General features: G+C 52.6%; 6 protein-coding genes and 1 non-coding gene across 7 annotated transcripts; 4 read left to right on the top strand and 3 right to left on the bottom strand.

Annotated features, from left to right (window-relative positions):
* Positions 1-81: 81 nt before the first annotated feature.
* Positions 82-1,773, top strand: NCU03439 (hypothetical protein). The gene is made up of 2 exons (XM_951632.3): positions 82-451; positions 537-1,773. The coding sequence occupies exons 1-2, from the start codon at positions 221-223 to the stop codon at positions 1,371-1,373; spliced, it is 1,068 nt and encodes a 355-aa protein (XP_956725.3). The 5' UTR covers positions 82-220; the 3' UTR covers positions 1,374-1,773.
* On the bottom strand, positions 1,401-3,161 carry NCU03438 (Arp2/3 complex subunit). The gene is made up of 2 exons (XM_951631.2): positions 2,428-3,161; positions 1,401-2,297 (listed from the first exon to the last, which is right to left on the bottom strand). The coding sequence occupies exons 1-2, from the start codon at positions 2,808-2,810 to the stop codon at positions 2,063-2,065; spliced, it is 618 nt and encodes a 205-aa protein (XP_956724.1). The 5' UTR covers positions 2,811-3,161; the 3' UTR covers positions 1,401-2,062.
* A 262-nt stretch (positions 3,162-3,423) lies between these two features.
* On the top strand, positions 3,424-7,032 carry NCU03437 (hypothetical protein). The gene has a single exon (XM_951630.3). It carries the CDS (start codon positions 3,857-3,859, stop codon positions 6,842-6,844), a length of 2,988 nt encoding a protein of 995 aa, XP_956723.3. The 5' UTR covers positions 3,424-3,856; the 3' UTR covers positions 6,845-7,032.
* Positions 7,033-8,055: 1,023 nt separating this feature from the next.
* Positions 8,056-8,171, top strand: NCU15656. The gene has a single exon (XR_897814.1). It is a non-coding gene; the product is annotated as a 5S ribosomal RNA (ribosomal RNA).
* A 194-nt stretch (positions 8,172-8,365) lies between these two features.
* tng (tangerine) lies at positions 8,366-10,602 on the bottom strand. The gene is made up of 4 exons (XM_951629.3): positions 10,056-10,602; positions 9,531-9,927; positions 9,038-9,467; positions 8,366-8,965 (listed from the first exon to the last, which is right to left on the bottom strand). Exons 1-4 carry the CDS (start codon positions 10,201-10,203, stop codon positions 8,774-8,776), a joined length of 1,167 nt encoding a protein of 388 aa, XP_956722.1. The 5' UTR covers positions 10,204-10,602; the 3' UTR covers positions 8,366-8,773.
* A 308-nt stretch (positions 10,603-10,910) lies between these two features.
* Positions 10,911-14,080, top strand: NCU03435 (hypothetical protein). Its single transcript, XM_951628.2, has 2 exons — positions 10,911-11,497; positions 11,556-14,080. The coding sequence occupies exons 1-2, from the start codon at positions 11,256-11,258 to the stop codon at positions 13,831-13,833; spliced, it is 2,520 nt and encodes an 839-aa protein (XP_956721.2). The 5' UTR covers positions 10,911-11,255; the 3' UTR covers positions 13,834-14,080.
* Positions 14,081-16,894: 2,814 nt separating this feature from the next.
* NCU03433 (hypothetical protein) lies at positions 16,895-20,602 on the bottom strand. Its single transcript, XM_951626.2, has one exon. The coding sequence runs from the start codon at positions 19,946-19,948 to the stop codon at positions 18,788-18,790; it is 1,161 nt and encodes a 386-aa protein (XP_956719.1). The 5' UTR covers positions 19,949-20,602; the 3' UTR covers positions 16,895-18,787.
* Positions 20,603-24,795: the final 4,193 nt, after the last annotated feature.

The raw sequence follows: 24,795 nt of genomic DNA on the forward strand, positions 1-24,795 counted from the left end.
ATAAACCCCGGCAAGAAATGTGGCTTCCACGCTACATCGAGCCTGAGAGGAGCTATGACGATTTAGATGCGCCTTGGCATCCACCAATCCGCGGTACCTCGATGTCCGGCGTAGGTAGCATCGATTAGTTGTCTTCAAACCCAAACTTCCCCTCTCAACTCTTGCCTATCATGCCAAAGCCGGGCTCGAGTTGTGACGGCTTCACTAGTGTACTCCGAGGATGCGGCTGACTTTGGCTCCAGTCTGCCGGCCGCAGCAATGGAAACCGCTCCTCACGGGCGGGACGGCCCGTCGATCATATGCCTTTCAGTCCGGCAGCCTCAACTTTGAAGTCTTCAACCGCCGCGCAAAGTGGTTGCAGAAGGAGAGGGCAGCTGCCAATGTTGAAGGGGGCCGTCAAGCCGACTACCTCAAGGATGAGGTCGCCATGCGCGTGTGCGAACGTCTTTTGGTAAAACATACCCCGTCTCCCTCTCCTCTCTTCTTTTATACTGTCTGTCATATGATATCGAACTAACCTCATCCCACCCCTCCAGGACGTCAAACGCCAATTTCCCCGCGTCCTCGACCTCGGCGCAAACTCCTGCAACATCGCCCGCGCCCTCCTCCGCCCAGACCCGGACCCCGAATCCGAGCCCCCGGTCACCGACCCCCTAGCCACCAAGATCACCGAGCTCGTCGCTGCCGAATCCTCCCACTCTCTCCTCCACCGGGACCACGACCACCCCTCTCTCTCCACCACCCACGTTCCCGACTTCAAGCTCACGCGCCACGTCCTCGAACACGACGAGCTCCTCCCCTTTGAGCCCGACTCCTTCGACATGGTGCTCAGCAGCATGTCCATGCACTGGATCAACGACCTGCCGGGCGTGCTCTCGCAGATCAACAGCGTGCTGAAGCCCGACTGCCCCTTCATCGGCGCCATGCTCGGCGGCGACACCCTGTACGAGCTGCGCACGTCTCTGCAGCTGGCGGAGCAAGAGCGCAAAGGAGGAATCTCGCCTCACGTGTCGCCATTGGCGGACGTGCGCGACGTCGGCGGCCTGCTGCAGCGCACGGGGTTCAAGATGTTGACGGTGGACGTGGAGGACATCGTGGTGGACTACCCGGACATGTTTGCGCTGATGCAGGACCTGCAGGCCATGGGCGAGGGCAACGCGGTGCTGGGGCGGGAAATGGGACCCATTGGCCGGGATGTGCTGCTGGCGGGTGATGCGATCTATAGGGCGCTGCACGGGAACCAGGATGGGAGCATTCCGGCGACGTTTAGGATCATTCACATGATTGGGTGGAAGGAAAGTCCGCATCAGGCGCAGCCGTTGAGGAGAGGCAGTGGGCAGGCGAGCTTGAAGGATTTGTTGGAGGGTCAGTGAGGGGGCGAAGAGTGACAGATATCGACAGGAAACAAGAGGGAAACAGAACTCGATGAGGAAATGAAGATATATTGAAATACGCTTTTTAGGTATGTTGTTAAAGTTTCACGACGTGACTCTGAGAATTCCATGCCGTCGAAATAGAATAATGGAAGTAGATATTCATCACGTTGGAATAAGATTTCTTTGTGTTCCCATTAAGGTGCGGCGTTGGTGGAAGCAAATATTCGTGTCGTTGGAGTAAGGTACCCAGAGTCTCGAGTTGACCTGTTGGTGTGGTTGAAAATAAGGGTGCTAGTGGTTGTGGCGGCTCTCTTCATAGGCTGTTCGTCCTGGAACTCTGGGTCAATTGCTCCCTTGATATCTTGAACCAATAACACCGTGAAGGAGGCACAAACACTTGCTACCGGCAAGACATTGTCAGCCGGTTCCCACCAGAGTCACAATTGTTTACATGGTCAGGGGTATGTAAACAAGACAATCCGGCCTGAGGCCGAGAATAGTCCAAGCATGCCTCCTCAACCTCTCCCTGCTCGTCAACCGCGGACATCAACCCAACATAGAGCCAGTTTGATGTGTAATGCGTTATGTATTATTGCTGTATGATGGCGTATATCTCGCTCGGAACCGCATCGCATCGCTTCAACTCGACAACCAGCTTTCTCTTGCCCTCCCTCTGCTTAACCTCCTCATACCCTCCGGAAGTCAGTCATGACGCGGCCTATGCAACCCAACCCAGCAACCTCGACAACCTTCTCATGCCAGCTCAACAAAACACTCATAGCCGAGCCGGTCGACTCGTTCGCAGCCATAGGGCGCTGACTGACTTGGCTGAACCCGGTAGCCTGGGGAGTCATGGCGCGAGCGGGCGTCGTCCTGCCAGAGCCATCGGAGGAGGCGGACGTGGCGCCCATGCCTTTGTACCTATTATCATATTAGAAAACCAAACCGTTAGCTGTATATCCCGTCTTGGTCTCCAACTCCTCGGCCTTCCTGCCGGAAGTGAAACAAAATAAAAGAACAAGGAAAGAGTTGTCGAGGAAGCCACACATACAAATACTTCATCAAAACATCCAAACACTCGCTGCCCCCTGGCTGTCCGTAAATGCGCTGCAACATGGGCGTCATCTCGCTCGCCTTGATGCTCTGCAGCACCTCGATGACCGTGTGCAGGTGCGTCTCCTTGGCCGCTTCGGACCCGGCGTAGACGGGCATCTCGAGACATCCGCGCAAGGCGCCCTCGGCGTCGCCGCCCCTGAGCAGCTGTCGCACCTGGCCGTTGATGGCGCGCGCGTCGGCCTCGCTGATTTCCGGAAGCGGGGGATGCAGCGTCGACACGTCAAAGTTGACCGACGAGTCTTCGGTGAGAGCGTCAATGTTGATGGTGCGCCAGGCGTCGCTGAGCGTTGCTTGCGTGTGTTGCTGGATGATGGACATGTTGTTGACTTTGGGGTGGTGGTTTGGTTGGTTGGTGACGGCGGTGTGAGGGTCCTGCGTTCTGGTGATTACGAGGGGGTTGGTGTTTGCGATGGAATCCTGATACGTTTCGGCTTGAGTCAAGGGCGAAGTTGGCAAAGTTACCCGGTTGCTGTGTTCTCGGATGTGGAATTTAGAGGATTGGTAGGTGTTATGGAGGCTTGATTCGTTCGGCGTTCGGGTGTTGGTGATGATGGATGCTTGGACTAGGTGTCTTGGCCAGTGGAGGCTTGAACTGCAGCTAGGCACCTAGGAACAGCGTCTGAAGAGGGGGAGGCGTTGCTTCAATGCCCTGAAACGGGTTGAACTGGGGGGGTATGTACTACCTCTAGGTACACCTCTGGCATTGGAAGCGGCCCCTCTCACTGGCTCCAGGTCAGCCTGAACTGCCCGGGTACCCGGGTGGGGCCGCGGTTACATAGGTACCACAATGGACTACACCTCCAGGTTCCGGCCCCGGCCCCGATCCCGTCACTGGACCCCACTGCGGCCCGGTGCTTGACGTACCTACCTCTACGTACCGTGACCCTTACTTACTTGTGCTTGCCTTTTCAACTTTCTCCAATCTTCACATGCCTGGTCCCCTCTGGTGTTTACCTACTTCCTCGCACCCAACTTCAGCGTTGCCTCCGTCTTCCATGAGGGGTGACTTCCAGCCGGCGGGTGCCATCCACATCATGATTCTGGATGGCTTCCCTCACTGGGACTTTGTGCTCCTTAGGTAGGTAGATAGCAGCATTGTTGAATGCCTACCCCGTTCCCCCCTTAAAGAGTTTCTGGAAATGTCCCTGCTCCAAGATAGGAACGATGCTACTTACCAATCCGTACTTGACTCTACCTAGGATTGGGAGGGGTCGCTGTGATTGTAGCCATCGCCTGCCAGCGACAACAAGTCATCAACAACAACAATAAATCTGCAAGTATTTCATCCTCTGCTTGACCATCATCTTGGCTTTTCCTGCCTCTTCACAAGCTCAGTCTAATTACACGACAATTTTATCACAACCATGACTATGACCATGACTACACCAACAACTACAGAGTCCAGGCCCTACTTGTACGCAAAGTACAGGTACCAAATCAGCCCTCTCGTCTACTGGGTTTTGCAAACATCCACCGCTCTCGTCTGGTCTCTGCCATCATCGCATCCAGACGCCCCAGACGTGCCTCTCGGCGACCCGCACATCACTCTTTCAAACCTCGTTGCCCTCTCCAAGTTCATCGGCAAGCATGTTGCACCCGGTGATGTTCCTACCGCTATCCTCGGCTTGTTTCTCTCCGTCACCGTCGCGGTATATGATTGCCAGGCCGCGCTGCAACGTATCGCAACCAAGAAAACACACCCTGATGTCGAAAATGGCATTTCTTCCCTGGAGACATTCGCCGAAGCCCTGGGAGACTGTTACCGTGCTCTCGGCGGGTGGGACTGGGCCCTTCATGATCATACCCCGTTAGACAGCCTGTCTCGCTGTCTTCCCTTGACCAAAGGAAATGTCGACTGCCTGGTGATCAAAGAGTTTGTCGCACTCGATCCCCCTGAAGCTTCCGAGGCCGACCAGGACTCGGAGCAAGAGACGTCTCAGCAAGCCGGCCCTCGGCTTGGGCACCAGCGGAAGCAAGCCAGACCCGGCAAAGGCAAAAGGGGCAGGCGTAGGAAAGATAAAGATACAGCAAAGCCCAAGGCCAAGGACATCGACAAGGGACCTCTCCCTGACGTGCTCAGCAATAGACTACTGGAAAGCTTTGATGTCACCCTGGATCAGCATGGTATGACTACCGGTTATATCATAGCTGCCTACGACCTGATCAAAGACTGTGTTGAATTCAGAGCATATCTGCAGGACCTGTGGTACGAGGTTGCCTACGAAGGGCTCCACAGCGCGGTAGCGGGTGCCCTATCCAACACCGCCCTGCTACTGGTCCAAAATGGTGAAGACTTCTTGTCGGTGTCGGCAGATTTCCCTGGCAGACAGGCTTTTCACAGCGTTGTAAGCACCGTGTCTTCCGTCCTCGGGTTCGGCGCTGAGCGAGAGGTCACTGGAGCCAACAAAGGAGACACGGATCTCATGGATGCCAAGGAGATGCTTCTACTGCATACCTACCACGATCTTCTTGATTTTATCACTGATTACCAGAAGAATGACAACGGCAAACCAACAAAACGGATGATGAAGGAAATCAACAACTGGAATCCTGATTTTGACCTCCGACGTGCCACCATGGGAGAACGTCTTAAATGGCGTCGTGCATATACGATCAACTGGCTATATGACCTGGCCAGTGTCTTGTCTAACAGACTAGCCCAGGTAACAGAGGTCAGTGCAAAAAGGCCTGGAGGAGGGATATCGCGTAAAGAAGCACAAAGTGCCAGAGTGTTGGGGCTCTCGTCGTTTGCCGTTCTTATCAGTCTTCTCGCTACCCCGGACGGCAAAGTTGGCATTCGCGAGCGGATTTTGCCTCATCATGTCTTTCAGCTGCAGTGCATCGTCGATTCACTTACCGTAACAAAAGGGTGGATACATGATCTACCCAAGGGCCACGTTTTTATTGCACCTCCGCCCGCCGACAAATTCCGGCCAATGCGCGATGTAGACCTTTTTCTACACGGCATCGGTGACGCACGGCCAGGCATCCTCACTGGGTTTGAGCGTCTGGAGGCCTTGCTGAGGATTGAGGCCAATCTGCGTCCAACAAGCAAGAAGAATCCGGAATTTCAGGAGACACTTGAGGCTGTCCGCGAGATATGTACTCAATTTCTCGGAAAACACCCAGCCCTGGGGAACAGGTCTCGATTTTCCACCACAGATTCAAACGCGTTGTGGCACTATTCGCCCTATCTTTGCGGTGTCGGCCTTGCAGACGCTCTGGACGCGCAGTTTGTCGCCATTCTGTATGTCTGGGGGCATCAGATGGAGCCTGTGATGCTAATGCATTTGTACCATTTCCTCCGACAAGAAGGATACCTCGAAAAGCCCGTTGATTTGTTCGAGAGCTTACAGCGACTCTTCCCAACTAGCTTCTTTCCGAATGGAGAGATGCCTGTTTCAGACCATGGTAACGCCCTAGCCGACTTTCTAATCGACCTCGAGAACAAAGACTCGAGGAAGAAAGGAAAGTGGAGAACCCTGAGTGGTTCGGGAGTTCCTATTCATCTTACAATCCCATATGAGTCTATGTTGGTCCTCCTACGCGAAAAATCATGGAACCGTTACCGGGTGCCTGATGATCACGTCGCTCTGTCTTCACTTCTTGCGAAGCTTCGTATTGCTCAAACCGAGCATATCATTGATCATGTCACCGGGAAAAAACGTCTGAAGCAAACAACCCTCGTTAAGCGGGCCAAGGCCGCACTTGTCACCGAAGGCCTCGCAGAAGACCTTGCCGAAGAGAAGTTGTTAGCCCTGGCGGATGCGCTGGAGGGAGTTGACTGTATGCAAGAGCAGCAAGCAGAGGATTCCCACGACATACCGCCAGAAATCAGTGACTGTGAGTGGTTTGACATTCTAAAGGTCGATCTCACGGCCGACGTCGATGGCGACCATCCACTATGCGGCCTCAATCTAGCTGAGGTCACGTGGCGCATGGTCAATATTTTCAGCTGTATCGAGGGGGAGTTGCGCAGGTTGCGCAACAAGACTTATCTTAGCTTTTGCAATGACAAGGGCGAGTCTGATAGCGGCAAATACATGTATAAAGAGACAGACGCACGCATGCTCCTGGTTCCGATGGCCATGGTCAACAAAGACGTGCAATTTTTTGAGGTTGTCGCAAAGACTCTTGCAGAGGAGTTCACGACGTTGCCGGATTTGATCTATTGGCGTGAGCTCAAGTTGGGCACCACCGGGCGATCAACATCACCACAGACGACGGGTCATGAAGCTACCGCCGATGCTACTAGTGCCAGTACCGTCGACAAGAATGCCGTTCATATGGATCACTGCGCGGTGATCAAGGGTGTGGCTACTGAAGATGGCACCATGTTGATCTGGAATTGAGTAGATTGTATTTTCTCTTTTGTTGTCTTTCTGTTGTACATGTTACTAATAGCAGTATAAACTACTGGTTTATCACAGCGTATAGTAATCAAAGTCTTCAGGTCAAGGTCGCAAATACTGATCTTAACCTAGGTATGTTTTTCCGGGTTCGCTTCGTTTCCGACGACGCGAAAACCTCAACTACACCACGTTAGTTCCCATGATAGGTTTAATTACATATGAACTTCAGTCATCATCGGTATTACACGAAGGCGTGGTTCACAAGTGATGCCAAAAGAGAATGATAGAGTGAGCAACTGGTTGCTGGACAGAGCAACAGTACGTAACGATTAACGACAGTCTTATCAAAGGAAGCAAAAGACAAGACCTGTCACGAGCCTCAACCTAGGACCTCGTACACGACTTCGCTAAGTATGAACAGAATAGACTATAGGTTGATATAATATTAACTAATAATCCATCCACCTTAACAGATATTGACGGGACGAGCACTCTTATATGACAGAAGCTATGCGCTCTGCCGAGCGGCTGAACATCTTCTATGCTATGGAGTTCTATTCTCGTCATCTCAGTGACCTATCATTACAAGCCTAGTGTACACCTTTCTATTATACATACCAGACGCCATCTCAGCATCCCTTAGTGAGCTTAACTGCCTGTCAAAATAGACTTGTCTTCAAATCCCATCTCCTCCAGCTCGTTAGTAACGACGAACATCAAACATTAAACCTATCATTTACCTTTTCGTTACGTACATGGATCAAAGAAAGTTATAATGACGCTTCAGTTAGAAGGGACATTGAGAATTCGTCGTTCTGGATTCGGGGAGGGAGCAAGGGCATGCTGCTGTTGACTGGCGTGTCTCAAAAGAATCTAACCTCATGACAGGCCAGAGGTAAGTAGGGTACAGATTACAAAGACAATAAAAGCAAACATAAAGAAATGGGGCATCACTGGCTGTTTTTGTCTGAACGAAGTCATCAATACATAATATAGATCTCAATCGCAGTCTGGATTAGGTAAAACCAATTAGAAGAAGAGTGCAGTGGTAGACGGACGAGTGTCCTTTGATACTACTGACTGAGATACAACGAAGTGTCTGTCTTCATAGTATATGTCTACACCTCTGCCAGCACCGCACCAGAATAATGTGGCTGATTTCAGTTGTGCTAGGTATTATAAACCCATGAAAGAAAGTAAGACAAGTACATACGACCATACCCACTGGAAAACTCGGGATCCCGTCCGCTCTCCCATAGATAAGCCAGTGAGGGCCAGACTAGTAGTTGGGTCGGTGACGACCAGCGAATCCCTGGTGTTGTATGTTTTTTTTTTCTCCTTAGTTTCCCGTCCTTTTTCTTCGTTTCCTCTTACCTTTCATGTTCGTTCATGCCCGTGACCTCGAGGGTCAGCTCTTGCACTGGCTCTGGCTATTTGTTGGATGTTGGTGACAAGAGAGGCCTTGTATTGTTGGGAGCCAATCAAGAGATCGAAACAATCACGCACAGACCACAATCTTGTGTTTTGGTTGTCTCCAGTTGCCCCTATTATTTGTGTTTAGCCAAAATCATCTTCCCTGCGACTCTCCCTTCATAGCTATCATCAAGTCCGCCACTTCGCTTTGGTGTTGGCTCCAACACTTAATGATTGAACAACGGTAAAAGCCATAACAACGGGATAGTGGTCGCTGGCACTTTCATAGCCTCATTCTGGCACTTGAAACACAAAATTGGGTAGTATAACGCCTCGGAAACGCCAAGTATAAATCCCAGGCAGAATGTCATACATGAAAATTAGGATCCTTGGAGTGGTTGCCACCAATTCCCGACGACAAAACGTGACCTGCCCATAACGCAACGACATGCTTTCTTGACAACAAGACAATCATAACACCGCCCTCTCACCTCACCTCGCGCCCTCGATGTTCTGTCATAGGAAGTAGTCACCCAGCCCCCTTCGGCCTGCGGGGATATGCCGTTGATCGTCTGGCACGGCCGAGAAGATGCTGAACTTTGTGTTTTGGTCGCGGTCCACCGTCATGATGGATGCGACGTTACCGCAACGGTAACAGTAGTTGGGTGCCGACCATACGGTTACGACCGACTTTTCGGCAAAGTGGAACTAGATGAGAAACGCAGGTTAGCTGGCATTCCTTCTCATAACTGTGGAGAGCAACAAAAAGTGATGACCCACCTTGTAACCCTCATTTACCAGCTGATGCGCTCTTGCAATGGTTGTCAAACCGTTGACGTGGTTGAACTCTGTCGCGACCTTGTCTCCGAACAGCCAACCAGCGCCACGTGGACTGACAGCCCATGTATCGACGTCTTCTGGGTCACTCCACACAAGATCGCAGAAAGCACCCTCGTGCGGAATCTCCTGAGCACGCGCAACGACGCGGATCTGGTCAATCGTGCGGATCTCGGGACTGAGACCGCCGTGGACGCAGAGAACGGTACCGTCGACAATGGCGGCAAGAACAAGAAAGTCAAACACTTGGCAGCAAGCCTTCCAGACAGAGGCGTTGCCGTACTTTTGCTGGCACTCCTCGTAGAAACCGTAGACCTGGGTGATTTGTCGGGACTCGTGATTACCGCGCACTAGAACAATGCGATCTGGGTATCTGTTGGGCGAAAAGTGTCAGCAGCGTGAACCGAACCAGAACTAGAACGGGGGGCCTTCGTACTTTGCCTTGAGACACATGAGAAGGGTAAATGTCTCTAAACTGAAGTACCCTCTATCCACGAAATCTCCGAGGAAGACGAAGCGAGTATCGGCCGATTGAGAGCCCGTGTTGGCGCTGGATTGGGGGGTCTCTTCACTTGGGGATTCCTTCTCGCTTCCAGCCCCAGCCTCACTGTCTGTACTGCTCTTGATCTTCTTCTTGAGGTTGGGATCTGTGATTTCCGTTGGGGGCTCGATGTCCTCGGATGTGATGACGGTTGTTGCGGTCTTGGGCGCCTGGACGTTTGTCTCACCGGGCATGCCACCAGCAACGCGAAAGAGTTCGAGGAGATCGTAGAATTGGCCGTGAATATCACCGCAGATGGTGACTGGCGTAACAACAGGCTGGATGTTCGATTCTGATGACGTGGGGACACAAGTCAGCTGGACAAGTTCCCTTGTCGTGCGCGCCTTGGGAACACGGGATGCGAACGCGCGCGCGCGCGCGGGCATGTGTAATCCTGACTAGTAGTTGGTGCTCAAGTACCTTCCATAAGAACTTCCTTGACAATTTCGCAGAGCTGCTTCATGACAGGCTCAGGAAGGTAATGACATTGTTTCGCCTCCTCCAGCCACTCATCTAGACCGGCTCCGGGACGAAGATTAGCCGGACCCGGCTTTGGAATCGTGGACATGATGGTTGTATATAATCGGACTCGAGCCTTTTGGTGTACGGGCTGTAGTTGCAAGATGGGCGAGCAGCGAGCAGCGGGCGAAATATCTTATCAATCGAAGGGATGCTTGTGTAAGGCTGCGATGGAACTTGGGTTCCGCAATTGTTAATGTCGCTAGATGAATCGCGGGTCGCAAGGATTCGTGATTGAAGGGTCCTGGGGCCACCAAGTGCAAGTGGGAGGGCACTGCTAGACTTAAGTTGTGTTGTCGGGTGTGTTGGGTTGTTGTTTGTTGTTGGGATGAAATTCTAAGGATGACGACGATGCCGAGCGCGGGATCTGGATGGCTGAGGTGAGGTTGAATGGATGGGGCTGGAATCAACCTCGACCTCGACCTCGAACTGTGACCGGGCGGGCAGCCTGCCACCCACCCACTGGAAACCTACTGGTACTGTGAAGGTACTGCGTGGGACCCGTGGCCAACTGCGGTTTGCCAGTGGGCGAGTGCCCTGAATGGATTGCGCTGCAGGCCAAATCACGCGCGCACATTGGCGCCGAGAGCTGCCCCCCTCAGCCGCTGTGGGTCTGTGCACTCCCTTAAAGCAAACGAAGTTCTGGATCCCCGGAATTGCGGGGCACTTGGATTGTGGATTTCTTATCGAATCCGATAAGGCTGAGCGGTAGGTACCGCCGTACCTTAAAGACCAAGCTCCACCCTTTCCACTTCACTCAGCAATCGCATCCCGTCATTGCTCTTTGGATTTGTTACCCGAAACACTCATCCAACACCGCTCGCGCCAGCCGCGCCCTCCACTCTCACCAACATCGACAGCTTGATGTAAACTGTCGTTTCTCCAAAGACGGAGTCTCCCATCACGACACGAGCCCCCGCTGGTCTCGACCACCAGTACTTAGTACGCCGACAGACAGCTCTATCAACCACCGATAGACAATCATTCCGCCAATACTGTGAGCGAAGCATGAGGCTGTGATTTCTACACTAGCTCGAGACTCCACCCAGAAACTACACATACCCCGACCATTCCAAGCCACGGTAGCTTCAAAATTCAACCATGATGGCGGCGCCCCAGCTGCTTCTGCGCAAACCTAATGGCACCGCTGCCGGCCAGGCCACCAATGATGCCCAGAACGCACCCAAGACCAAGCCTCAGTCCGAGGGCGAAAAGGTGGTTGTCCGTCGACTTCCTCCCCTGCTAACCGAAGAAGAGTTCTTCAAAATCCTCGGCGATGAATGGAAAGTCGGCCATGGCAAGGTTGACTGGTTTTCATACTGGCCTGGCAAGAGCTCCCAGCAGTAAGTACATCACCGCAGCTTCTCCCCAACGCGCTTCTCACACAATCATGTGTCACAGTCCCTCACGGCCATCTCGACCCTCCCGCGCCTATATTCACGTTATCAGGAAAGATGACCTTTTAGTGCTCTCACAAGCTGTACAGAATGGCGTTTGGGAGGACGCCAAGGAATCATACAACGACCCGGTCCTGAACCTGCCGCCCACAGTCGAGTTGTCGATTCACAAGAAGATCCCTAGCGACAAGAAAAGGGTGGATAACCGCCAAGGCACTATCGACCAGGAGCCTGAGTTTATGGCCTTTCTTGAGAGCCTTGCCAATCCCGATGCCCACAAGACTACAGATACCGCCGGTGAACCGAATGCCGAGGAAACATCAGCCAAGCCCGAAAAGGTCACCACCACGCCACTCGTCGAATATCTTAAGGAGAAGAAAGCACAGAGAGCCAAGGAGGCGGCACTTGCCCGGAGCGCCAAGCAACATGCTCGACAGGAATCGCAGGGAGGAAAGACCAAGACTGCCACCGCGACTATTACTCTGGAGGAGTTGAAAAAGCGGGCTAGAGAAGCCAAGGGCGAGAAGACGGATAAGGTTTCAGAGAAACCGAGGGACAATGTCAAGATTTTGACAAGAAGGGGCGCATCAAGTGCTGCAGCGGAAGCCGCCAAAGCTGCCAATACGGTTGCCAGCCAGATCCAGGACAACGCCCGGTCCAGCTCAAAGGCCGACTCCCAGACCAAGGCCGCCCAGAGCTCGTCACAATCCGCCACTCAGTCGACTCCTTCCGGCGACGCAACATCGGAGCTACCCAAGAGTCGACGGGCAGGCATCGCCGCAGCAGCACGCATCTTACAACGTGACCTGGGCCTCAGCCCGGGCAACGCTCACAGAAAGGCACGTCAGGAGGCAGCAAAGGCTGAGGCTGACGCAAAGGCCAGCGCTGCTGCTACTGCCAGTGCCAATGCCAGTGCTGCCAAAGAAACTGCATCCAGGGAGAAGAAGGAGAAGGAGACAACTCCTGCGCCGGCTAGCTCTGAACGCTCTTCGACGCCCGCCAATGCTGCCGACTCTTCGGCTGTTGCATCGCCTTCGGCGTCTGCTAGGGGACGAGAGTCAGCCTCCGGAAGAACGCGCGGAAGGAGAGGCCGAGGTGGGACTACAGAGGAAGGATCAAAGTCAAAGGGAACAGATGCCGGCAAGGAGACCAAACCTGCTGAGGTCGCGACACCACAACCGCCAATCAAGCCAACAATGATTCTCAAGAAGAGGGATTCCACACAGGCGACTCCATCTGCACTCTCGACGCCTTCGACGCCTGTAAATGCCCAATCGCCGGCCTTATCAGCCTCGCAAAAACCTAGTTCTCCCAAGCAGCCTTCCACTGGAGGCAGGCAAAGGGGTGGTGGCCGCGGAGGCGAAGCTAAAGAGAACGTCCAGCCCGGTAACAACACAGCCAACACCCCATCCACTCCGGCCCCCACAGGTCCAACCCAAGCCTTCATCAAGCACGCTCACCAAACACAGGGCGTCACCGAGTCAACACTACGCGAGGCTCTGCAAGCCTTCGGCGCCATCAACTCCATCGATTTGCGAAAGAAGGGCTTGGCCTACGTCGACTTTGCGGACCCCGAGGCGCTGAAGAAGGCTATAGCCTCGAGTCCCGTAACGATTGCGCGGGCGAGCGTCACGATTTTAGAGCGCAAATCGGATACCGATAAGAAGGAAGATGGCGGCAAGGATAAGGACAAGGAGACTGCTGCTCCCGGACCTGCGGGGGCGAGTGCACTAGTAGAGAAGGAAAAGACGGTGCCAGAGAGGGAAAAGGAAAATGAGAAAGAGAAAGCACCAGAGAAGGGGAGGGAGCGAGAAAAGCGCGATGATGAAAGAAGAAGGGGAAGAGGCAGGGGCAGAGGACGCGATGGCGGCGGCGGTGGCGGCGACAAAGACAAGGAGAAAGAGAAGGAAAAGGGCGAGAAGGGTGTTGATTCGAGGGGAGGAGCAAAGGGCGATGCCCCTGCTGGTGGTGCAAAGGAAGCCGTTCCTCAGGAGGGAAATGGGTCCGATCGTCCTGTTAGCACTCCCAAGGCCGAGAGAGGCGCCGCTGCTTCTGCTTCGGCCCGACCGACCTCAGCACAGGACAAGGGCGAGAAAGACAAAGAGAATGACAAGGGGGAGAAGGGCGAAGGCGAGAAGAAGGGTGAGAATCGCAGTCGCAGAAGACGCGGCGGGAGAGGAAGAGGTGGTGGTGATAAGGACAAGGAGAAGGATAAAGATGGCGGTGGTGGTGCCAAGAAGGCCGAGGGTAGTGGGTCCGCTCAGGCCGCTCCGGCTTCATAAAAAAGACGTTCACGGGCACGGCCTTGCAAGAAAATATGGTGAGGAAGAAGAACGGATATGACTAGTTGAGAGATGAGCAAAGTCTAATGAATGATGGTATTTGATCAACGTCCTACCGCCTTAGCGTGTTATCTCTCGTTTTGCTGAAGGTTTTGAAGGATTAGTTATGCGTATTAAGCAAAAAGGTTGGTTTAATATACGCTAACTGGCGCGCAGTTGTGAGGATGAGTTCAACAGAGCACCGAACTGCGAGAAGAACATCCCGAAGGCTTCATCTGCTTCGATATCGAGGACCGGGGGGGTGGGGGGGCAAGTCTATATAGACATCTATACTTTGCAAGCTCTCTAGAGGTAGTTCCGTTAATTCCACTTCATCACAATACACAAAGTCTGGTGCAGAGTAAAGCACAAGTCCTTGTCTTTTTGAGCTGATAGAATATATGCTCACTCCTGACTCTTCCAGAAAGACGCGGGTGAATCATCTCTCACGCCATGCAGTAAACTACAATTGAACGCGCCCCTGGAAACTTGATAGGTTTCAAAACCTCTAGTCAGTTTGTCCAGGCGTTTCCACATCCAGTTTGTTTTTATGTCTTTCCATCGATGACGGGGGGTTCATCATTGATATGATCAAGTCAAAGTATACCAATTCATTTCTAGCTGGTGATCATGTCGTGTAAAGTATTATTGACAGCGTCCGGGACAGGTTCCTGTTACGGCTATATCTCTCGAAGTTCGAGTGACGTGGATGATGATTGGAGAGAGAAAAAAAAAAAAAAAAAAAAAAAAAAAAGGGAAGAGAGTGTGAGAAGTTGATCAGGTAAAGATATGGATTCACCCCCGGGTTGGTTGTTGCATAGGTATCCAGAATCGAAGAGGCAGACAGATAGTCTCGAAAAGAGAGGTCTGGAAGAAATGAATGTACGTAAATCGTCTGCAAGGGAACCAGAGTCGTTGATGTCGTTGTCAACTTGTGGTGATGGCCCAGGCTGATGATTTCCTCCTCAGCCAGGTCAGGCTGCCGGGAGTTTCGTTCTGTTTCTTCTCTTGTTGCCTTTCGGATTCCCTTCTTTGTTGCCTTTCGGCTTCGCCGGTAACGAAAGTTACGAAACCAAATGGTAATTTGGCGATAGGATTAAAAGTTACCTACCTATCTGACGGATGCCTTGTGGTGTTTGGATGGTTAGGTAGACTCATGAACCAGGAAAAGGGAAAGGCGGACGGACCACTTGCATTGTTTCTGTACTTGGAACCGCCAGGGACACGCACGCACGCGAGGGGGGGCTACCTCCCGTCAGTTGAGATCCATGGAAGAAACAGATAGGGCGGGACGAGCTGCGGGGGGATATTGGATGGAAGAATGGAAGTCTTCGAACCCGCCCGGAAGTCGATGCAGAGGTTTGAAGTTCGGGGAGATTACCTAAGACAGATCGCAACGTGATAGTTGGCTAACGGTTTTTTTTTTCCCGACGTTATCGGCTTACGTTTGGCGGAGTTCGGTGTGCTAGTTGCAGATTTCTCTAGGATGGAGGGCCTTGAATTGGAGCGGAAGGAATGTAGGAATGTGGCGAATAGGCCAAGGAGTGCTGGGAGGAAAACTACAGTAGAAGAAAGAAGAAGTAAAGGAGCCGGATATCTTTGATTCCGCTGACGTTGTTTCCCGATTTCTGAAGCTCAACAAATGAGGGAATCCGATGTATGGGACCAACAGCACCGATGATGAAAAGTTCCAGCGGCACCACTCGTCAGGTTGTCCAACATGTTATGTATGGAGAGTTCATCCTCGTGACCACGAATTCAATGAAAGTGCACTTAAACGGGCAGCCGCGATTCCTTGCCTCCAAAGCGTCGGCCTAACTCCTGGGACTTCTCGACGATATCCTGAGCAACTTACCGGCCGAGCGACGCCTCGGGGTCATTGTGTATCTTTTTTTTTTGCATGAAGTAGAAGACCAAGTGGATGTAAGATGACGCCGTTTGTTATTCCTTCCTTCCTTAGTAAAGTCGCCCATGTCGTTTCTTGATCCTCACTTTGCTTCGGGCGCTTGCTCAAATGATGATGACCCCATTGGTACTATGGTTGGCGGGACTCCTGAGGCGGCAAATTGGGTCTGTGAAGAGAGTTACCTAGTCATGGTAGCCCCTGGATATGTCCTCTATCCTGATGCTTGTTTAGTTGGTAGGTTGCCATAATCATGGTAGTTTCTCTCAGGTGATTGCGCCACTACCTAGAGGTAGACTAGTCCTCGACAGACGCTGTGGTGAAATCAGCCACATCGACGTTAATATAGAATGCGGGTCTCACGGTTTAGTTCCCATAAGTAAGTCAGAATATGTGAACACCGTCTTCGTAAGGTATCACAGGCTTGGGTCGAAAATCATTACCGTTCACTAGGTGGTCAGCTCGACGCATTCCAGGCTTCTTGAGAACTTGACTTTGTTTTTTTATTTTTTTATTTTTCCTTCTTGAATATTCCTCGATGGAAAACCAAGGAAAACAGTCCGCAATCTCACGCTCAAAGTCCTCATACACCAAGCGGGATTTTCACCGACACAAGGTTCGCCTCTTGGCTATAGCCGTTATCGAAGATCCATTCTAGTCTATACTAGTACCTTATTGAGTGAAGTATTGTCCATATCCAGGCTTGCAGTTAATAGGATTGAACAACTCAGTTTGGTGCCGAGTGCTCTAGCATACTGGCTACTCCGGTGAGAAAAAAAAAAGAAACTTGCTAACCCATTATTAGAAAATTATGACAGCCCGAAGACAGAATCACAGAACTGGAACAGTCCCGAGCAAAAAAGTAAAGCTACCCGTGAATGGAATATGGTATTAGAGGGCGGAGCTGTCGACCAAGGCAGATGTGGTTGATTTGGATGTTTTGCCGCCGCCTTGGACATGGGGACCAAAATGGAGCTTTCACAGATTGAGGGAGTTCAGGGGAGGTGAGGTGAGGTAATGTTGAGGAGATATGTTTGAAGAGAAGCCCTGCATGCACCTTTCTCGAGAACTACACTTGCCCACCTGTTGGTTGGACACTTGACAATGACGCTGTGCTAACGATGTATAAATCTCGTGACATGTTAATTGTGGAACGTAACTGATACAGACTGGATATATCTAGAGTCAAGTTAAGGTATCGAAGCAGAATCGTCGCACTCTGTCCTGCCCGCCGAGCCAATCCACAATTAAAAACCATGAAGGGGCAAGAAAGTTATACGCAAACACTTGAAACCATGGAATTGACACCGTACTACCGCCCACCTTTTCCGACACTTTTCTAGACTACCCCATCTATATACCCATTCGTTACAAAACATAAACACATTTCTTTTTTTCATCCGCCCATTCCGCAAAGTACATAACATAACATCCACTCAAGGTACATAAGACAGCATTCCATTATACATCCAATCCGTCCAATTCGTAATCACAAATGAGACAAGCTTTCAAAAAGCGGGAGAAACAAAAAAACAAGCAGGTATGAATGGGTATACATGATGAAAGAAGAAAAATGTTCTACATGGTTTTTGGGGACGTAGGGGTATAATGTGCTTTTATCAGAAGAAAAAGAAGAAAAGGAGATGCCAACCAAGAAAAACAAAAGAAAGGAAGGAAGAACGAAAGGTGAACCTCGGCGAGCGAGGTATCGGATGAAGGTGTGAAGTTGCAACCGGACCCCGGGCACGGCGCCGATGCCGATGTGGAAAGAAGTGGAGATCCCGAAGTGGGGTCGCCGGCGGGTGGGGTCGGTCAGGCACCGAGACGTCCTCCATCAATGTGGTTACCGCGGTCACCGTGGTGAGTTGAGATGATGGAGACTGACACACAGTGACCATTGTGGCTTTGGCACATTGTGTGATTAGGCTTGTGCGTGTCTCGTGTGTTTCGGTGAGTCGGTGGTGGTGGTGGCAGTGGTGCTGGGGACCGAAGGACGTCTCCGGGAAAGTAAGAAAAGAGAAAGCCCGAGCCGACACCTTATACACGTGGGAAACGTGAATAAGAGCTCGAGGCAGGGGAGAGGGGAAGAGAAAGAAAAAAAAAAGAAGAAAAAAAAAAGAAGAAGAATGGTTTCAAGTTCCCGTCTTGGCCTTGACCTCGCTTAGTTGACCACGGTTGGAACCTGAAAGTTCCTTGATTCCTTCCTTTCTTCTCTGAGCTTGTTCCTTCCGTGGGTCCACCCGAACCCCGACGGGCCGATTGCCCACTTTACCCCTTGACTAAGACCGAAACCGAATGGTGGCCTGCCCCTCCGATTCCCGAACGGAACGAAAGACGCAAGTTGACCGATTGGGGATGGCGGGGTTGGACGGCTGACAGGGGGTTCGGAAAAATGATGAAAATTTTCTCTTCTGTTCCTGGCTGCGGTCCGAGAAGAGACTGGAAGCGAGGCGCCAGAAGACGATCCCTGCTTGAGTGTGCAGTGCGCGATCGTGGGGCCAGCCGTCCTCTCGATTTTGTTTGGAGGGGAGCATGCCGTCAGGCTTGGGTGTGAATGGCGGCGGCAGTGCCTGAATGGGTGCTGCTACCGCTGGCGCGCGGCAGACTGCTTGCTGTCCTGTCAATCAGGCACAGAGAGACGGGAGGGCGGTGCAGCCATGCTGTTTGGCAGACCCCTGGGAGGTCCGCTTGCTTCCTTGCTGCCCACGCGTGAACCTTGCTGACCAGCCAATATCGAAAGTCCAACGAAAACGAGGTGCCTTGCAGGAGACGACAGCCCAATCTGTTGCCGGGTGCAGATGCAGATCCGAAGACTGCCAATTGGGGAAGGGGATTCAAATGTGATGTTTGGCATGCAATGGTGAAAACGCAGAAAAGAGGTCTCAGCTGCGGCGAAGTAATCAAAAAGACGAGGTAGAAAGAAAAAAAAAAAAAAAGTATCCAATGACGGGTGTTGTTACAATAAGCATGGTTTTTGCTGATGGCCGTGGCGATTGATCAAAAAAAGACTCATTACCTCCGCGGCATCTTTGCGCTAGCGATGGCCTGTTGATAACGGAAGTCATCATCGGTGGGATACCGGTTGTCAACGTAGCCAGCAGGCGCCTGGACATAGACAGCTGGATGATGTGCCACAGCCCGAGGAACAGCAGAGCTTGGCTCGCGGATGCTCGCGTACTGTGGTGCCGGGTAAGAGGGCGCATTATAGGCGTAGTCGTAGGCATCTCTCGCCGACACGAGCTGAGGGCCTGGAACCTGGGGTCTGGGTGCGCCGCGACCAGAAGATTCAATGTAGCTATCACGCTGGCTGTTCCGTGGCTGGCCTCTGATGGTGGCCGGCGGGAGAGATGGGAGAGATTGGCTGCTGCTCTTGGCATCGCTGTCGTCACCCCGAGTGCGGAAGCGGCTGCGGAGACGCTCCTTCTCCTCGTCAATGACCGGTCGTTCGTGTGCCAGTGCCATTTGTCGCTCCCTCTCTAGCTGTCGCTCCCACTCACTGTCCATGTCCAACTTCTCGTGTTCTCTGTGTGGAGCACGTCGGCTCGAGCTTCGGCGAGGTCTCCTGTCCTCCGATGAGTCGGATGGCGGGGGCATGGACATGCTCTTGCGCCGGGGTCTCTTTGTCTTTTCCGAATCGACGGATTCGCTCGACTCTTTGGGGTCCTTTAGGTCTGTGGGTTTCTTGGCGTCTTCGAGTTCCCGCAGCTTCTTGTTTTCCTCCTTGAGCTGCGTGTTTTCGCTGGTCAGATCCTTGTTCTTTTGCACTAGCTCGGCATTCTTGGACTTTAGCTCGGTGAGTTGATCGGATAGGACTTCGTTTTCATTCTGCTTCGCGTCTAGCTGTGCTTGCAGTGTAGCCTCACTCTGAATGACCTCCTTGTGAGTGATCTTGAGCTGGCTGTGGGATACCTGAAGTCGCTCAAGGTGTTGGATTTTGGCCTGGAGATCTTTGATCTTGTCCTCTGCCTGCGTCAACTCATTCTTGAGGCGCAGAATCTCGCGAGCGTCCCGATGGTCGTCATAATCACGGGGTGTGTAGGTACGATCACTGTTGGGAACACCGCAGTCGCTTCCACTCAGAGAACCGACCCCGGAATCGCTCCTCTGGTGATCCGAGTAGTGGGATGCACCCGAAGGGGAGTCGTCCCGGAATCCAACCTTCTTGTGGGACATGGCTGCTGCGGGCGTCGTAGTAGCCTTGAGTACGGATAGGTATGTAGATAGCTGTAGCAAGCTGTAACCGTAGACGGAAGCGTATGTAATGGTAGGTTGGTGATGGAAGGCTGAAGGGTGTTTAGACCAGAAGCAGCAGAGTGCAAAGATGTGTTTTGTGCTGATTTGACGGCACAAGAAGGGACGGTGCTGCAGAGGTGCCCGACTGGTTATATTATAAAGAGAGAGTGGGAGAGGAAAGGGTTGCGGGCAAAAGAGACTGAGGCAGGGGGGGATGGATGGGAGGCCCGCGCCGAAATTGGGTAACGGACAAGAGACTAGGGCGAGGACAGACTGTGGCCGGACTGATCAGGACTGGTGTGGCAGGGGGTGCAGAGATGCAAGTACACTATGTAGACTCGGTAGCTTGCGCGTACAAGAGGGTACCTCTGCTCAGTGACGTCCACGGGCGGGACGGCGGATGACAAGACTATACTGGGCAAGATTAGGAATGCTGATGCTGCCCTGTTCTGTTTGGTTGGGTTGGGCCTCAATGGCACCGAAAAAGCCAGTCTGGATCCCGGAGTTGGGCCAATAAGCGGAGCTGGGATTCAAGGGTATAAAGCGCCGATGGTATGAAGTCCTGGGACAGAGGAATGAAAAAAGAGATGCCTGGTGAAAGTGTGCGTGTCTCACCGTCGTCAGTCACCCGGGCGACCAGAACGTTTTTATTTTGTTTTTTTTTTCTCGACTACGGTGTCTCGAGGCAAACACTGCCCTTTCGACGCCGCAGTTCACCAAACAAGCCCAATCGTCAGAAAACACAAGGGAAAGGGGGTACGGATTCGCACTACTACGACTACACCTTGGATAACAAGAGGTGGAAGCCAGGGCAAGCAGATGGCACAAGGAAGAAACGGGAAAGGGTGGTGACAGTGGGGAACCATGCCATACAGGGCACAAGAAGCCAGAAGGACTCTGGCCAGGTATCAACTTGTATTCAGAACTCGATGCTGTAGTGTAGCTGGAGAGCCACCATCCAGGCAGCTCGCGCCGGCTACCGACCACGAGGCTTACCTTGGTGACGAAAAGGGAAACAAGGACGTGTTGTAGGTATGTACTGGTTACTTGCACCCCTGTAATCTCATGGGTCTGGGATCCATTGATCGGCGGACCATGTCGGACCCCCCCCTGGAACAGAACCCAAGCATGGCGAGGCAGGGTTGGGAAACACAGCAAACACCCCATGTGAAGGTCAATTGTGCACCTAGGTATGGGCAAAAGAGCATAGGAAACACTGGGCATCAAACAGGAGGCAATTCTCACGCAGCCACCATGTTCACCTTCAGGGGCAACTGGGCCGTATAATCACCGCAAGGCTCTGACAAGACCAGAGCAGCAAAAGCGGCGATCAGGGTACCTAGGTGTGTGATACACGAGAATATAGGTGAGAAGATCCACAGCGGCACAGCCACATCCTGACACGTCCCGGCTTCCGGCTTTCACCAAGGCGTCTTTTGGGGAAATAGTCAAAAGTCGGAAGAAGGTTGGTCGTTTGCCATGACTGGTGAGACGGCCAAGCCAGGTCTGACAGAACAACGGCAACCAAGTCTCGAGTCGGGCATGTCATGCCGGCGACTATCGGTGCTTTTCGTTTGCCTGGCTGCATTTGCGGAAATTGGATGCTCGTTGGCTTTCTCGCGAGCTTGCTCATCTTGTGGGTTTGCGTGTACTGCGCGGGTCCTGGATCTTGCTTAGCCATTTCCCTAGCCTCGGAGGCTTGGTTTGACCGTTTCAGTAATCTGGCGAACCAGAAGACTGGCCAAGGGGGTGCTTATACCTCTAGCCCGATGTGCTGAGTGCGGACTAGCAGGACGAAGTGCGTCTGGGTAGTGTCTGCGAGGAATGCCATTTGCACACATGGGCGGATGGATTACCTACTGATGGGGGACCGTCCGTTTGCCCATGCTTTGTGTCGCCATGACAGTAATACCTACATACATATGTCTCTTGTGGTTTTCTTGGGGACAGTCCAAACATAGATTAAGTGGATTGCCCAATCCAGCCTTTTCACTGCGCCCTCGATTCCGAAGCACCAGTCAGGAAGTGCATAACGAGGCGAGCAACAAAGGGGAAGCGCGGCTTTGTGGATGTGAAGCTATTCGTCCGGTCGCGCAAACAGACGTCTGACGGGCGCGGACAAGCAGGGGAAAGGGGGGAGGGATTTTGGTGAGACGTCTCCTGGCTATTTCTGGCCCACGATGCGCGGCTGTGATGTAGGAGACGCCGTGACTGACGCATTGCGCACCCGCCTTTATTATGCGTGCTGTGCAGTGCAAGTGCAAGTACCTCTAGGATGACCAGACCCAAAAGAGTCGAGGGATTCCAAAAGGGACCCTTCCCCTTGCCCAAAACACGAAAAAGATCTCGGCCGGAGGATATCAAACCTTTTCTTTTTCTTGTTCAATTTCTATTCTGGTTATTCGATTATTTGACTGTACGCGTCCAAATGAAATTTCACGTGCGTCGTCACCTATTGGAGCCACTGTTGTTGCTGTTACTGCCGTCGTCCCTTGTCTTGTTTGTGAAGCGGGGCACGCCATTATCGCGAGATTGTTGTGGTTAGTTTTGTTTACTATTTCTCCCCCAGATATGTCTGATGGGCAGTCGTCGAGGGTTTCAGTCCGCGCTCGTGAGCGATCTTGGTCGCTCGACTTTTGTTGGCCATTTGTGAATGAGAGAGTTCCAAGATGTTGGATGGCGCTGTGAGTGTGAGAAGAAAACTAAAGATTTCCAGGGTTCGTACTGGTTGCCCGAGGTGTGGGTGACAACGGGCAGGAAATGGCTGAGGCGACTTCCATCTTCAACGGAAGTTGATGGACGCCCCCTCCTTTTTTGCTCAGTGGAAGGTCCCGTCCGCTACATACCTCTACAGTACCCCCGCCTCCTCCGCCGCCAAGTCCACTCCGAATGACCCCGCGGGCCCACACTGTGAACCCGCGATGATCAGGAGCTCCACTGCACCCTCCTTCCCGTCTGGGGCTCCGTCTTCCCTTCCTTCAACATTTCAGGAAAAAGATGGGAAAAAAGAAGAAGCCGGCGTCGCGTGTGTCTTTTGTGCAACTGCAAATCTCGCGACCTGACCGCTTTCAGCCAGCCCGTTCTCGCTTAACACATGACTACTTCATCCATCATGGCCTGTGTTACCACACGCAAATGGGATGCTTTTCTCTGAGGGCGGCTGGTTCTCGTGAGATTTTCCTTCGACGCGGATCCAAATGTCGCGACGGTCATTCGGGGGAGGGGGCTTACAAATTTTTTTTTCCCTTGCCTCTCATCTCTCCAAAGCTGAGGTCGCATCAGCTAATCTAGCGCGGGTCGGTCTAGGGCATCCGGATTCGACCTGTCGCTACCTGGATCCATCAGATTGGCAGAAAGGCGCGCGTCAAAAGGCCAGCTGCCACGGCTGCTACTGCATCAGAAATGAAAAGGGCTGTCACGGGGTTCTGCAAGTCGTCGATGGCTGTTCCCGTCTTCAAGGTTGCCATGCGACGCACTCCCACTGTCTACCAATCTGGGGAGAGGGATGCAAGTCATAAGCTCCCGTGTTCGTTTCTCTCGGTCTCCAGTCAGCCAGTCTCCATCCGGCTAACGTCGTTGAGCTGTCAAGGTGAGCGAGGGTGCCTGGCTCTCCCCGCAGCCCTACGACGAAGCGAATGGAGAATGGTTTGGTGGAGTTGCCGACGGGAGCCAAGAAAGACGGAGTCCACACCCGGACCGCAAGTCCACGACTCCATCGACGGCGACGTGCTCCACCCGGGGAACAAGAAGCCCCGACGCAGGCGACAGTATATCTATAGAGGTAGTGTCCACTCGGGGGTTCCATCGTCCGCCGTCGTCATCTCTCCTCCCCTCCAAATTAGTTTTCATCGCCGCTGTCGACCGCACCATTGCAAGCGGGGAGTGGGATGTCACCGACACCACGACCTACACACTTATCATCACAGAAGGGGGGTGCAAAGAATTGCGTCGAGGGCGACCAGGGAAAACGCCCGCGAGAGCGCCGAGGAACAGCCGTCATCTCTTTAGTCTGCCCAGAGATATACTAACCATGCAGTATATACTGCTCCATGTTTGTCAGTCCTTCATCTATTTCTCGGTCTACTCCCGTCTATCCGCCACAGGCGTCCATATTATTCAATTTATTTTGATGCATTCGCGCATTTGCGTCTTTGGCTCTTTAAGTCTGCAATATGCTATTCCCCAACTCACCTCGTGGTCTTTATGACTACACACCTTTTCAGAATCTCTTCTTGTCATACGAATGGAGACGATGAGGAAAGGTGTGCCATTTAGGGCGTCTGACTGGCTTATCATGTCCCCCCGCCACCTGAACTACAATCTGAGGCCACGCTGCCGGCTGTAGAGATACATGATGGGAACACGACCTTCAGCAGAACAGCCAGTTTCAAGATAGTGGAAAGACTGAGACAGATGGATGGGAGGGTCTACCACGGCCGACCTCGCACACCCCCATTTTGGCAACTTTCGGTCAAATGTGACCATTTGATAGGCCCGGTCAAGATCCAACCCTCGCCTAAGTGGGTGTAATGGACGTCCCCGGAAGCCAAGATCAGAGGGGGAAGTGGAAGAAGTGTGTGAAAGTCCAGGCTGAATTGCTCATTCGGTCATCCTCTGCTGATAAGAAAGCAGCAGGCGAAATATCGGCCACCAAAGGCCCGGAGGTTGTCACCATCCTAGTTCTCCCACTTTGTTGAGATCGGCAAGTTCATACCATCCCCAACGAATTTTCCCTTAATCATTCTTTTCCTGCGCAAAGAATGCGCAGTTCAAAAAGCGCGACTCCA

The sequence above is a fragment of the Neurospora crassa genome, linkage group II (genome assembly GCF_000182925.2).
Source record: "Neurospora crassa OR74A linkage group II, whole genome shotgun sequence".
NCBI classification, from domain to species: domain Eukaryota; kingdom Fungi; phylum Ascomycota; class Sordariomycetes; order Sordariales; family Sordariaceae; genus Neurospora; species Neurospora crassa.

Excerpts from the sequence above, each read along its gene's own strand:
- NCU03439 (XM_951632.3), top strand. The coding sequence starts at position 221 with ATGCGGCTGACTTTGGCTCCAGTCTGCCGGCCGCAGCAATGGAAACCG. Across the intron at positions 452-536 it reads GCGTGTGCGAACGTCTTTTG|GACGTCAAACGCCAATTTCC; the intron begins GTAAAACATACC and ends CCACCCCTCCAG.
- NCU03438 (XM_951631.2), bottom strand. The coding sequence starts at position 2,810 with ATGTCCATCATCCAGCAACACACGCAAGCAACGCTCAGCGACGCCTGG. Across the intron at positions 2,298-2,427 it reads GATGTTTTGATGAAGTATTT|GTACAAAGGCATGGGCGCCA; the intron begins GTATGTGTGGCT and ends ATATGATAATAG.
- NCU03437 (XM_951630.3), top strand. The coding sequence starts at position 3,857 with ATGACTATGACCATGACTACACCAACAACTACAGAGTCCAGGCCCTAC.
- tng (XM_951629.3), bottom strand. The coding sequence starts at position 10,203 with ATGTCCACGATTCCAAAGCCGGGTCCGGCTAATCTTCGTCCCGGAGCC. Across the intron at positions 9,468-9,530 it reads CTCATGTGTCTCAAGGCAAA|ATACCCAGATCGCATTGTTC; the intron begins GTACGAAGGCCC and ends TTCGCCCAACAG. Across the intron at positions 8,966-9,037 it reads TGGTAAATGAGGGTTACAAG|TTCCACTTTGCCGAAAAGTC; the intron begins GTGGGTCATCAC and ends TTTCTCATCTAG.
- NCU03435 (XM_951628.2), top strand. The coding sequence starts at position 11,256 with ATGATGGCGGCGCCCCAGCTGCTTCTGCGCAAACCTAATGGCACCGCT. Across the intron at positions 11,498-11,555 it reads CCTGGCAAGAGCTCCCAGCA|TCCCTCACGGCCATCTCGAC; the intron begins GTAAGTACATCA and ends CATGTGTCACAG.
- NCU03433 (XM_951626.2), bottom strand. The coding sequence starts at position 19,948 with ATGTCCCACAAGAAGGTTGGATTCCGGGACGACTCCCCTTCGGGTGCA.